At 41.1% G+C, this 14273-nt stretch overlaps 1 protein-coding gene across 20 annotated transcripts in view; it reads left to right on the forward strand.

Moving 5' to 3' along the window:
• The window catches only part of mycbp2 (MYC binding protein 2), a 66872-nt gene that overhangs the window by 34776 nt on the left and 17823 nt on the right, over window positions 1-14273 (forward strand). For 9 of the 20 annotated variants that reach the window (XM_080902010.1, XM_080902024.1, XM_080902021.1 and 6 more), the window contains 21 exons: window positions 82-219; window positions 702-880; window positions 965-1107; window positions 1197-1297; window positions 1396-1614; window positions 1718-1940; window positions 2777-2895; window positions 3016-3103; window positions 3182-3231; window positions 3357-3529; window positions 3682-3826; window positions 3945-4151; window positions 5149-5204; window positions 5277-5392; window positions 5534-5631; window positions 6663-6779; window positions 7396-7536; window positions 9683-9907; window positions 10864-10996; window positions 11094-11219; window positions 13315-13494. In XM_080902010.1, the coding sequence (XP_080758136.1) occupies window positions 82-219; window positions 702-880; window positions 965-1107; window positions 1197-1297; window positions 1396-1614; window positions 1718-1940; window positions 2777-2895; window positions 3016-3103; window positions 3182-3231; window positions 3357-3529; window positions 3682-3826; window positions 3945-4151; window positions 5149-5204; window positions 5277-5392; window positions 5534-5631; window positions 6663-6779; window positions 7396-7536; window positions 9683-9907; window positions 10864-10996; window positions 11094-11219; window positions 13315-13494 (2977 nt within the window). The remainder of the gene's footprint in view (window positions 1-81; window positions 220-701; window positions 881-964; window positions 1108-1196; window positions 1298-1395; window positions 1615-1717; window positions 1941-2776; window positions 2896-3015; window positions 3104-3181; window positions 3232-3356; window positions 3530-3681; window positions 3827-3944; window positions 4152-5148; window positions 5205-5276; window positions 5393-5533; window positions 5632-6662; window positions 6780-7395; window positions 7537-9682; window positions 9908-10863; window positions 10997-11093; window positions 11220-13314; window positions 13495-14273) is intronic. The other 11 variants (XM_080902013.1, XM_080902016.1, XM_080902022.1 and 8 more) reach the window with 8 other exon arrangements.

Here is a 14273-nt window from a genome sequence, read left to right on the forward strand (position 1 = left end):
TGTTTTGTGGTGCTGCTGAACTAGTTTCCAGTCAGTTGAATTATTTATTCTTGTGAATCTCTTTGTTCCCTTGACCTTCAGGCGCAGACAGAGCACCCAGGGGACTCTGCGCATTCTCACAGGTGGACATCTCTGGAGCTGGTGAAGGGCACATACAGCACTGACGATTCCCCTAGTGATATTGCTGAAATTCGCTTGGATAAGGCTGTGCCACTTAAGGTACATAAGCAGTATACGACCTGGTACATAAATGTGTTTGGCCCTAATAACAAATTTCCTCTTTGTGACTGCTCTGTAGGGGGTGAATTTTTTTTAATATATATTGATCTGTTTAACTTATGGTTAGCTTTAAGATAATGTAATGTCTCCGAGGCTAAGTCATTAAACTAGACCTCTCAGCTGTGCTTCTGTCGTTAGTGCCTTCATGAGTGTTTTTAAGGCAGATATCTGACAGATAATATGGCTTGTGGTGCAGCTAATTGTATTTGAAACATTAGCGTGATACGCCCATATACTCTAAAGAAGGCCTTTAGCTTGCCAAGCTAGCTGATGAATTGGCACTATATGCTCAAAAAAGAGAGATAAAGAGGTGTCAACATGCAAAATGCCAAACTCAAGAATTTAAAATGACAGTACAGATTTTTATATACAGTCTATAGTTAAAAGGCAAATATTTATTTAATAAATTTACCGTGTTGCAGGAGGGGGTGAAGTATGCAGTGCGATTACGGAACTACGGTAGCCGGACGGCTAATGGGGACGGAGGGATGACCACAGTGCAGTGCTCCGATGGTGTGTCCTTCACCTTCAGCACCTGCAGCTTGAGTAGCAATGGGACCAACCAGACCAGAGGACAGATCCCACAGATTCTCTATTACAGGTATGCATAAAGCTAGCATCTTGTAATTGCTTGTATCAAAAGTTGTTTTGTTTTTTTTCTGACTTAAGTGTCTCATTGTTGAAGGAGTGAGTATGATGGGGACCTCCAGTCTCAGCTGCTGAGCAAAGCCAATGAGGAAGACAAAAACTGTAGCAGAGCTCTGTCTGTGGTCAGTGCTGTGGTTAGAGCTGCAAAGGATCTCCTTCACAGGGCATTTGCTGTTGATGGTAAGCATAGCAAATTTTACACAGCTATTACAAAAACATTGGTTGCTTGTATTTCGGCCTTTCTTCATTTTGTCCTTTCTTGTCTCCAGTGGATGATATTCCTGAGCTTTTAAGCTCTTCTAGCCTGTTCTCTATGCTCCTGCCCCTCATCCTGGCCTACATAGGCCCCGTGGCTGCATCTGTACCAAAGGTATTAGTTCACACTCAGATGGTTTACCTGTCTTCTTAAAATACCACATTTCTCTCTGGTGTAGCACTGCGGCTAACTGCTTGTTCTTTCACATCCAGGCTGCTGTTGAGGTGTTTGGTTTGGTTCAAGAGCTGCTACCCGCTGTCTCTGCCCTGAACCAAAAATACGCCCCACCCACCTTTAACCCAAACCAATCCACAGACAGCACTACTGGCAACCAGCCTGAACAGGGCCTCTCCGCTTGTACCACCTCTAACCATTATGCAGTAATTGAGAGTGACCACCCTTACAAACAAGCTGGGGTCACTCAGTACAGGGTAAGGCATCTCTTGCCATGCTTACTGGTTTTAAAATGTGTTAAGAGAAAATTCTAGAATTTTAAGTTGCAACTGATTTCCCTTGTGTTTCACCATGCTTCAGGTATCATTCCCGGACTGCGTCCGCTGGACCACGATTGAGTTTGATCCACAGTGTGGCACTGCACAACCAGAGGATGTCCTGCGTCTGCTAATCCCAAGCCGAACACTCCACTTGTCTAACCTAAGTGCCAAACCCTTGATCCACGACACCATCAACACCTGGACTGAGCTCAAAAAGTTCTCAGGCTCAACAGGCTGGCCAACCACTGTCCTCGTGCTGCCAGGTGAAAACAAACAAGCTGACCAACCCCAACAAAACAGCAGGATAGCAAGTTGACATTTATTGGACAATAAGTTACAACAGTGTTATTGAATCCCAATAAACTCCAATGTTTCTAAACCAAGAGGCTTAGAAAAGCCAATATACACTAGTGGAGTCAATGGGAAACTCTGAACTAAACTAATGACCACCGCATTTTGGTTAACCTTAGGGTGTAATACAGAAATGTACAATAGGCACAGATGTTTATATAACATATAAATAGTGTTATTATTTATATTACAATTATTAGTACCTTTTGGTAGACACAACCTTTGACAGCTTTTGTTTTCTAATCTTATTTCATTTTAACGTATTTAAAGCAAGTTTGTCTTTAGTGGTTAATGAACTTCCTCAAGGCAGCGGAGTGAAATGTTGCCCTGGATCGTGCGTTACTTTCGACAGAAGGGAACTCCAGGCTGGAAGACACCTAAAAAAAACTTGTATACCACGGCATCCACAGAGGCAGAGACAATGCATATTCTGTAGGAGGACCAGTATTCTTTGTTTACTGTGAGAGAGCTAGCAGCATTTTAATGAAATCTGTTGTATACTTAAGTATGAGCTCTGATTGAGTAGTGACAACATTCTTAATCCAACATATGTTCATGAAGCCAGCTGCAGCTCGTTGATGATAATTGTTGGCATCCTTTGTGTACTTTATTCTACTTAATGATGCTTCACTGAGCCACCTGCCGCAGCAGGCAGCCATTAGTTTACAAATTATTGTTTTTACAGAGCTCTGCCTAACTGTCTCGTGTTAGATGCATTACTGTGTATTTCTGCTCTATCTGGTTCCAGGAAATGAAGTGCTCTTTTCACTTGAAACAGCCTCAGATTATGTGAAAGATGAGAAAGCCTGCTTCTACGGCTTTAAGTGTGTGGCTGTGGGATATGAATTCAACCCCGGTCCTGATGAGGTACAGATGCTCTTCAGTGAATTGTGCCACCCACCCTGAGCCTGTAGTTTTACAGCACTTTGTATGTCCTCTGTAAAAAAGTAATAAATACCTTTCTGACAGATGTTTTGTAAATTTCAGGGTATTATCCAACTGGAGAAGGAGTTGGCCTACCTGGGTAGTGTGTGTGCTGCAGCTCTAATGAAGAAAGACTTGGCCCTTCCTATAGGTACAGAAAAAAGTAAAATCGGTGCATTTGAGGCAGCCTTTTGCATAACTCGTATAATCATGATTTAATTTTTTGTAGGCAATGAGTTGGAGGAAGATCTTGAGATTCTTGAGGAAGCCTCTCTTCAGGTATATTGTCTTTTAAGTTAAACCTTCCCTGATAATTTATTTAAGTTAAAAAAAAAAAAAAGAAAGAAAAAAGAAGAAGCTATCTCTACTAAGCACTTAACTTTTGAAACTTTGTTGCCACTCAGGTGTGTAAGGCCCACTCAGGGATCCTTGGGAAGGGTCTGGCCTTGTCTCACTCTCCCACCATCCTGGAGGCCCTTGAGGGGAATCTACCCTTGCACATCCAAACCAATGAGCACTCCTTCCTTGAGGACTTCATCACCTGTGTGCAGAATTCAAGTGGGGGACGTCTGGCTAGGTATGCTTCCATCCTTGGATGAGAAAGCAAAATTCAAATTGAATGAAAATTACCTCAGAAGAAAATTATTCATATTGAATTTCAATTCTTTGAGATAAATAATACTTGGGCTGTTACTACATATTCGTTCCCTCTTTGTTTGACCAATGCAGATGGCTACAGCCAGACTCTTACGCAGATCCTCAGAAGACATCCCTGATTCTGAACAAAGATGATATACGCTGTGGGTGGCCAACCACTGTGGTGGTTCAGACCAAAGACCAGTATGGGGATGTGGTGCATGTTCCTAACATGAAGGTCAGGAAAACTCTCTTAAAAGAAAAAAAAGAAACAATTATGTAATTGTGTCTCAAGTGCCAAACCTACAAAAGTAGTTTACTGAATTTGTCGGTCACCGTGTTTGTTTTGTTTGTAGGTGGAGGTGAAGGCCGTACCTGTTTCACAGAAAAAGTCAGTGCAACCAGAAAATGTGAAGAAGTTGCAGCGACTACCTGGAAGCTGTTCCCCTTCTTCCTCTGGATCCGACCTAACCTTTGGAGGTTTGCCAGTGCCCAAGTTGGAAGCCACCTATGAGCCCATGATTGTGAAAGAGGCTCGGTACATTGCTATTACCATGATGAAGGTCAGCATCGTGTAACTGGGGCGCCACTCGCTACCTCACCTGTGTATATTAGCCTGTTGCAGATTCTGTAGCTCAGGTTGGAGCTGGGTGGTTAGATTCTGAAATACAACATTTAACATTTGGTAACATTAAATAATAATTATTTTAAAAACAGAGCTTCGTTAGAAATGGCTAAAGAAGATAATAACAATATACTGGGAAATTTAAAAAAAAATCTGAATACACCTGCCAGTGAGTACAGATGTAAGCTGAAAAAAAAAAAAATGTTCCACATAAATGTGTATAAATGGATGCGTATGGCCTGTAGCTTGAAGACTGTAAAAGCTCCATGTTATTCTAATCCATTTACTGTGTATGATAATGAGAGAAGGGTGTTACAGGGCTTAGAAATTCTTCCACCAAGTGGTTCAGATTAGAGTAGCATTGACAGACTTTTACTGAAGGACGGCTTCTGTGTATCTGAAGAGGATAAAAAAAAAGTAAAAAATGAATGGCTTACCTTGGGAGTGACAGCCTTTTAGTTTGTTATATAAAACATTCAAAAAGCCGGTTGTGCATTTTTGTTGCATGGTAGTAATGGAAAAAAGTGCTCCTTTGCCATCAATCAGAGGCTAGTCACAAGGCTGGTGTTCATGCTCTCCAGCTTATGATGTACTTAAATGGAAAGCCTGTATCAGTAGCCCAACTATGTCACTTTGAAGAAAGCTAAAGTCAAGCTCACGGACAACTACAGAAGCTGAATTAAAATTACAGTGTGCTACTTTTTCTTTCAGTTGTTGTAGCGTAATCCATTAATGAATATCTGATTGGTGCCGGTCTTTCAATTAACCAAACAGCAGTTACACTAAGTGTAAAGAGGGGTAAAAGGCAAATTGTTGAACCCATCATGAGTTTGTATCATAGATGGGGAATGTGACTTGATTTAAAAAAAAAAAAAAGTGGGGGGGAAACTAGTGTATTTGCTGTTGCTCTTACGTTACATCTGTGTCTGTTTTAGGCATATGAAAACTACTCCTTTGAAGAGCTGCGCTTTGCTTCCCCCACCCCAAAGAGGTAAGACGGTGCAGAAAAAAGAACAGACTTTCCTAGGAGACGCAGTCTACTTATTGTTCATTGCCCACACAGACCCAGCGAGAATATGCTCATCCGTGCCAACACTGATGGCACCTACAGTGCCAATTGGACTCCAGGAGCAGTCGGCCTCTATACGATCCACGTCACCATCGATGGCATTGAAATAGGTAATTCAGTCTAAACGCGCGTTCAAAAAGCTGGTGCGTTCTCTTAAGTCTTTCCCCATAGAAGCATGAAATTTATGTGGAGGCAATAAATTTCTTGTGAATTTACAAAGTCGAGTTGTAAATCCTTTTTAAATGATTTAGATGCTGGTTTGGAGGTAGAAGTCAAAGACCCTCCCAAAGGCATGATACCACCTGGGACTCAGATGGTCAAGCCAAAAGCTGAACCTCAGCCTAGCAAGGTGAGTTTTTCTTTCAGTTGACCAACTAGGACATGAACATGAACAAACATGCTGAACATTACCATGCAGTCATCCAGCAAATGCAACTCAACAGAGATGGCAACAGGATTTCCTGCCAGCACCAAATTCTAACGGATTGAACCAGCTGCTTTATGCAGTATGTTGACATCAGTTTCATCAGAAACACAGAGATCCTTTTTGACCTTTTGAAAAGTTTTTTTTTTTTTTTGTTTTGTTTTGTTAGCATTTCAGTTCATACTGAGAATTGTATATCACCTCTGTGTAGCTTTTGGCTGTTTGCGCCTCCTCGTTTGGTTTGCTCTGCTGACTAACGATTTGCTGGTTCATAGGAAGCAATGAACCTCAGTCCAGTCAAAGATATTTTGGTCACAAAGTAAACGAGCAAATAAATCCAACTCTTTTATAATGCCACGGTAGATTTCGGTGTGATGTCCTTTCTTTTGTGATGCCTCTAACTAGATGAAGACAAACATTAAGTCTGAGCACTGTGAGTCTGGTTGTTAGGTTCTATCGTGCATGTATACAGACTGTGTACGTTGACGAGTACTTGTATGGTGTAGGAACTGGAAATTGCTTCAGATGCAGAAATTGCATCTACCTGATGTTATGCACGTTGGGGTCATCATCATTTTGTGGCCTTTTGAGTTTTGAAATCCATAATGGGGGAAACAAGCAACAATGTGTGCCTTTTTCAATCACTTGTGTATACTCCTTTTGGACATGTTTTAAAAGTTTTGTTTTGATTTTTTTCTTCATGCATCAGTGTAGATAACACACAACAAACTTCATAACAGGTGCTAATGAAATGAAGCTCCTTAAGATTGGTCATCTTTTGCTGTGTGTATGCTTGTACTTGGAAGCGGGCTTTGTCTGGATTAAAGCATGCGATCTATCACTGTCAACTGCTTTCTCCTTTTTCTTTTCCTGCTGCTCTTATTGACTTTATTTTTCTCCTTTCTGTTCTTTACCCCTGCCGCTCACGGTCTCCATCTCCCCTCTGCTTCTCTCAGGTCCGCAAATTTGTATCCAAGGACAGCGCAGGCCTGCGTGTGCGTAGTCACCCCTCCCTGCAGAGTGAACAGATAGGCATAGTGCATGTCAATGGCACCATCACTTTCATTGACGAGGTAATTGACTTTAGACCAGGCAGAAGACCTAGTATTCTATGTGGAACACCAGGGTCCACTTTTGTCCTGTTTCTGTGTTTCTTCTTGTTTGAATCAATAAGAGCCGACTCATAATTATTGTAAAATCTAGAGGGTTTTTTTCTAGATTAAAGTAATTTTGAGTCTTTTTACTCTTTTTACATGATTTCTGTAGTTTCTTTGTAATTACCTCTTTCAATAATGATTACTACTTCATAAATTTGTTGCTCTTTATGTTGCTTATTGCTCTTGCAAGGCACTCTGAGGCTCCATAAACAGCTTGAACACCATCCTCATGAATCCAAATGAGACGATGAATTCTTAAATTACTACGCACTTTATAACTGCAATGTAATGTGGCATGTATTGACTGTATTTGTCAGCCCTGCACAATATCTGCTCTCATCTTTTGTCGTTAGTACCGGAAACATTCATGTAATGTTTCACCTGCATCCTGCTTCACCATGAGCGTGGCGTTATCTAATTACTTTGGGCAGCCTCAGAGATGCCGTGCGTATGTATGAGGGCACTCCCCTCCTACTTCCCTAGTAACAGGATGGCATGCCTTTGCTCTACTCTGTTGCTTGTTTTCCCTTAGATCCACAATGATGATGGTGTGTGGCTCAGGCTCAATGATGAAACTGTAAAGAAGTATGTTCCCAACATGAATGGGTACACTGAAGCCTGGTGCCTCTCTTTTAACCAGCACCTGGGCAGGAGCCTACTGGTCCCAGCCGACGTAAGTAGAAGGCGGCCTGCTGAGTAGCCTGTCTCCGTTTACGATTAGAGGCTCCTGCACTGTTTATTTTGGGGAAGAGCTCATCTGTGTTGTTTAATGATAACGGCTTTTCAAGGACTTACCTGGGTTTGTCCTTGAAGCATGGTAAATCATCAGAGTATCTTATCAGAGTGTACCTGCTGGGGTGTTTCTTGTGCATGGAATATCACGGTATGAAACTTTGACTAACACACTGTGCAAAGGAACAGCAGCTGGAGTGTGCATGCATTAACTCACGTTTGAAGGCAAAAGGTTTACTGTTACATGACCATCATGTGTTTAGCTGTGGACTCTTGGCTCACGTGGTGAGGCGGTATATGTTTAGTGCATTAAAGTAAACCCCAATGCAGGGCCGGTCAGACAAGGAAAAATGTAGTGAAAGAGCACTTGTGTGCTGTTTGCCTTTGCTTATTCTGCACTGTTGAGTCTTCATTTACTCATCGCTTCTCACTCACAGTTCATAAAGAGTTGCTCACTGCAGCATGTGATGGCAAGGAGTTCCCCCCCACACATTTTGCTCCATGCCGCAAAAACCACCCTAAAAGTGCCACTGACTCAAATGGGTCATTCAACTGGGTATAATTCAAGAAATTGATGCCGTTTTAAATGGGAATGTATCCAAAGATGGTGGTTTTCTGTCATGAAGCAGTCACTGGCCTGTGAAAGGTTTGAGTGGATAATTGTACCTCTACTTCTCTGTAACTCCACCTCTGCATTGGGATGCAGTGCTAGGAGGCTTCCATGTCTGGTCTCTGTCTGAACAGCATGACACACTACATCATCCAAATGGGGAATTTTTTTGGAAGTTTCTTCTCTATATGTCTTTATTTTTACATTTTTTTAAAGTCATTTGGTCATGGATTTGGACATAATTGCAATAAGGTGTTGGGAGTGAATTTTCAGTGCCCCTGCAACATTTTTTTTTTCTTTGTATGTTTTGTTTTGTTACTGCTTTTAATTCTGCACTCATTGGCTTATTTCAGTGCTCCACAACTAACTGGCCTGTCTGAATCTGTCTTCCTAACTTGACTTATCCTGGAAAATCCACAAGAGCCAAGAGCTTTTTTTTTTCTTCTTCCAAAAAAATACACTAGAACCTCCCCTTTCCCGTTTTTCTCTCCTTTCTTGAGTCGTCTACTGTTTCTTGACTGTTTTACAATTTGTTGCTCAGAATGTCTTTAATGCTAGCCAAGGAGTCAGGGATATCGGCTTTTTGTCATGGACCCCCTTAACTATATTCCCACCACAGGTGAGTTGTGTGAAGGAGGGAACATAGTTTGACTGCCCCATAGCCTATCGCCTGTTTCTTTTCTTGTATCCTCGAACACCTTGTGACTTTGTAGTTGTCCCACAGTGTGAATTTGAGGTATAAGAGGTCAAACTGTATTTGCATGGTTGTCTGTACCGTGATAATACATCATATCGGTGGCTACTGAAGACTCCGCAGTGATCACATTTAGGATTAATAGTAATTGTTTGTATTAAAGCTTGTATGTTGCATGGAGATGAAGATAATAATGTTCAGACTGTTGCATGAGGTCTTGTTTGAAAGGCTTGCCATATCTAGTCCTGTTTCTGTGTGTGCCATAGCATGCCCCCCTTTAACTGAAAATGAGAGCATTTTATTTAAGTTGTTGGTTGTTTTTAACTGGATTACTAAAAATGCTAAAGTGAGTGTTTGTCAATTCTTTGTGGTTGAACAGTGTATTTTTAATATCAGGGGCAAATTGCTGTATGATTTTACTGTGACGACGGATACACTTACTTCCTTTCCAGTTTTGTGCCAAGCTCAGCTGGCTGGCTGCTGTGTGCAGCTTCATAGTTAGTGAACGGATAAGTGAGTTGCATCGGTTTTGTCACTGAACCGTTGGTTTAAAAAAAAAAAAAAAAGCAAATATGCTATTTGAGACCTTAAAGATGGCACTTAATACACGTAAAGAGGGCTGAACTGCATGGTTTTTACAGCATTTCCCTGTGAGGCTGCTAAGTGCTTTTCACCTTCACATTTCTGGGCTTTGTAGTCTGAGCCCTGTGCTGGTCTTGAACATTTTTGCAGCCTATTTTATTGATGTGCGCTGACTCTAATCCATGCTCTTAACTCTTGCAGGAGGTCAGGGGCCAGTTGGAGGAGAACATAAAGGAGGTGAGCAGCTGCCCTTCCCACGAGGCCCCCATTCGGGTGCAGAACAGAGCAGGGCAGGGCGGCGGTCCGGGGCTTTATAAGGTAGTGAAGACCGGCCCCTCTGGTCACAACATCAGAAGCTGCCCAAACCTTAGGGGTATCCCCATTGGAATGTTAGTTCTTGGCAACAAGGTCAAGGCCATAGGCGAGGTACGCACTCACCCCAAATAATCAAATGTGTTTTCTGTGGCTGGAGCTCAATTATTCAGACTGCTTGGATCAAGCTATACTGATTTTTAGTAGATTTTGGCCTTCAAATGTAATCTCTCTTTCAAAGGGGAATACATGAGCTGCTTCTGGGTGTGTGTGTGTTCTCTATCTTTCTACCCATTGCTGTGGCAGCAACAATTTTCTGCTTGATTGACTAATTCCAGTTTGTCTATGAATCCACTGCAGTTTCAGGGTGTCACATTCAGCTGGCTTGAGGTCTCTCAGTGGAAGCCTAATCACAAAATGCTGGAGCCTTTCTGTGCCTTGACTGTACCTTTCCTGCTCTTGTAATGATTTTTGTCAATATAAGAACCTAAGTTATTTCTTGCCTGGCGATGTGGAGCCTCTCCTCTTTTGGTTATGACCTGTCATTGGCTGCGGTGGTGGTGTGTCATGCTGTTCAGTAGTTTCCTGCGCCTCTACTAGTGTGTGTGGATCTGGGAGATGCTGCCTGCACATACTAATACTTTCATCTGTTTGTGTGTTTTCTGATTTGTTTTTTGAATTTCCAAAATGACAATATTTCAGGGAGTTGAGAAAACACAGCTTCATGCATTTACCTTTCAATAAACTAGCCCTTAGAGTAAGTTTTGTTTTTATTTATTTATTTATTTTTTTAATTTCAGCTCATCAGTTTTGTCTAGCTGTGTCTGCTAATACACCAAATTAATTTATTGTGATCTGCTGCTCTATATTCTGTATGTGTCAATCAGATGGGATGAATACTTGCATGTCAGTGATCTTGCGTAGAACCTTTTGTATGTGGTGGATACGGTGGATGTAGGGTGGGTGAATAAGAAAATTGACTGTAGCTGATTTTGAAAGTGGATTCACATGTGCTGTTTGTGCGTGTGTGTATGTATGAGCATGGATAAATAGTGTTGCTTATGTATCAGGTGGTCAACTCAGAGGGAACCTGGGTACAGCTGGATAAGAACAGTGTAGTGGAGTTCTGTGAGAGTGATGAAGGAGAGGCCTGGTCACTGGCCAGAGACCGTGGTGGAAACCAATACCTTCGCCACGATGATGGTAGGTGGCGTGGCTGATTAAACGGTTTCTAACCCAGATTTAAGCCCTCCTAATGCCAGATTATGATGAAACAATGTTATTAAATTGACTTTTTCAGAGCAAGCATTGCTTGAGCATGGGAACCAGACCCCGCCACCCAGCCCTTTCTCTGTGCAGGCCTTCAATAGAGCCTCAACTTCAAATGGAGCACAGGGCTTTGACTATGGCATCTCCAACAACAAAGGTAAGGTCAGCTTGGAGTAGAGTTAACTTTACAAAAATGCATCATGTGCAGATCACCTTTCCAAGATATAAATTCTCTTTGCTTCCTTTTCTTGTTTATCTTGTACTTTATTGTAACAAAGGCATCAGGACTTTTAGTTGCTCTTCTCACTAAAATCCTTTCAAATAAACCATTACTCACCAAACGCCACTCTTTGCGTATAAAAATGAAACAATTTAATTCATTTTTGCTATGCAGATATGTTGCTTTATCAAATTTAATTTGTTTATAACGTCAAAAAAAGCCGAAATTTGCAGTCACAGTGTATACTAGTATCAGACCTTAGTTTCAGTGATGCAGTTGGAGTCGGTCGGTCTTTTCAAATCACGGGCGCCATCTTTCATCTCTTTTTGTTGTGCATGCTTTTTATTGTGTCTACCTTTTGTTATTTCATGCCTGATATTTCTGCATTGTCAGGCATAAATTTGCTTGCATGGGCCAGTCAGTGTGCCCCTGGTCATTTGGGCTACTAGGGGCTTTGTTTTCAATGTTTGTTTGCAATGTTTTCTACAATATATTGCCAAATACTGCAAACATCACCTAATTAAAGTCAGTGTTTCTGCTACCAAAGTAGCAGGGTTTTTGTTTTTTTTTTTCAAATGGCTTTGCTCTTTCACAAAAAGGAGGTTGCCCCGTTAGGATTCTTAGTCATGCTAATCATGGAACTCTGGTTATGTTATGCACAATGATTGAAGTTGAAGGTTGTTTTACTTGTCTAGATGTCAGATGCAATAAATCTGCAACTCTAATGCTCCTGCATAATACCTTTGCTATGCAGATTGTAAACACATTGTCAAGCTTTCTTCTCTAAATGTCTGTTGGCAAGGAGTGCCTATGGATTACCGTTATACTTGGATGAAGTTAAGACTGGTTGTAATGTGGAGAAATGGATGTAGTTGCATCCTTTTAACAGGGGCTTGGGTAATCAATGGTAGTTTGTCGTGAATGTTTGTATTTACCTTGACCTGAAAAATCCTTCCCATTTACACAAGGTACATAGTCAACCAACCTGTAGAAGCGGTGTTAAATCTGTAATTCAATACAGATTATAAAAATAATAAAGTGGCGCTGAAAATATTTACTGAAACATAGAAAATGTGCGTGGAAATGCACTTCTAGAATAAATACTCAACTAATACAAGCATGTCCACCTCGATTTTACAACTCGTTCATGAGTTGAAAGCCCCCACTGAGCCATCTAATGGAAAGTCTGAATCACTAGCCACCTCTGGGTTTGAGTTTTCATGCTGTGAGGCGGCATTGTGAGTGGGCTCTGAGTGTGCAGGACAGAGAAACCTTAAAAAAAGAAATGGTGTGCTGATGGTTATCATCCCTCACTTTACAATGTATTTTATAGACATTTACAAAAAAACCTCTGGGAATATGTATCGACCAAGTTTTGTAGCTTGGTGCACAGTGAAACCTTTCACTAAGGAGAAGCTATCCAGTGAGATTTTCCCAAGATGATGATCTTGGAACTTCTTGTGAGGACATGCAGGTTTTTTGTAAGACTGAGCCCTAAAATAAAAAGAACAATATACATTTTCCATAAACTGTTAGGAAAAGGGAGGAAGTGCTGCTGTGCTGTGGTGAAAAAAGTACAATTTGTTGTTGCTAATAGGAATAAACCATCTGTAGTTGCTGGAGTTATCTGGTAGAACATACCCTGTACTGGGCAGATTTTTAAAGTAACCAATTTGATTTTTTTCCCCCTTCAATAAAAAACTTGTTGGGAGTTGTAGTTTCTTCCTTATATACTTCTTGGCTTGTCTTTTTTGATTTATTTTTTTTAAACCTAGGACCATACTAGAAATTTTTGTGCTCAGTTCATCCAGAATAGTATTAAGCCCACTTAGGCTTCATGCTAGTTTCCCAATTCCATCTATGAACACGACTGCTGGGACTCCGGATGCCCATAATAGCTCCTCCTCCTCCTGGCTGATGATTGAAATGATTGATAAGAAAAATAGGTGACTGACCTACATCCCCCATTTAGAATCCTTAAACCATAGTAAAAGCTTTAGTTTGTCCCCTTCCTCTGTCTCCATGTTTGCAGGTGACCGGTTGAGTGCCATACTGAATTCCATTCAGTCTGGGCCCTTCCTCTCAGCAGCTCCCTCCTCCTCCATATTTGAGCAAGCTGCCCAACCTCCCTCCTCTTCCTCCCTTGTCCACAGCCCATTTGTGTTTGGACAATCCCCCTCCCAACTGTCTCAGCCACAACCACAGCTTCTGAGTAAGTCTGTCCAGCTTTCTGACAGCGCTTGCTAGCACAGATTTTGATCCTTTTCCTCCCAACTTTTCGTTTCATGGAATTGTAATCTGTTTTTAATTTATCTGTACTTTTGGGGGAGAACAGGATGATATGTGACACATATCGGCACAGTTGTGTTGTACGGTGCAGAAATATCCTTAACAAGCCGACAAGTCTATTCCATGCTTAAATCTTGTTTCTTATAAAAAACAGGTGACATGACCTTTAAATAATCCATGAGTTGGTACTTTCACTTGTTTTCTAAGCAAGATTTCAAACATTAATAGACTCTATATCCAAGTCAACGGGATATTTTTGCCATGCGCTCAAGTAATTGGCCAAGTTGCTTAATTTTCTGCTTGCTGTGCTTGCTCTCTTGTTTAGCGTGCCTTTTACCCTGTTCTTCATCTGCTTCATTGCTGCTTTGAAATGAAATCTGCATCTTCCATCCTTTAGTAACAGCTTGTTTCACTTTCACCTCAAACAGCCCAGGCTGTGACAGAAAATGCAAACAGAAGTCTGAACACTTGTTTGTTTATAGCAATTATTAGGTTTGGGGGGGATTTTGTTTGTTTGTTTTAAACAATGAACGGCTTAAACAAAAAAAAATAAAATAAAAATCAGCTATTAAGTAATGATATTCTACGTATACCAAGTTTGCGCTTGAAGTGGATAATTCAAAATTTTAAAAGCCCTGCAATTCAAAAGACACTGTCTTGTAACACCATCCAAAATCAGTTCACTTGTCTCTAATATTTTCT

The sequence above is a fragment of the Rhamphochromis sp. 'chilingali' genome (genome assembly GCF_963969265.1).
Source record: "Rhamphochromis sp. 'chilingali' genome assembly, chromosome: 14".
Lineage (NCBI taxonomy): Eukaryota > Metazoa > Chordata > Actinopteri > Cichliformes > Cichlidae > Rhamphochromis > Rhamphochromis sp. 'chilingali'.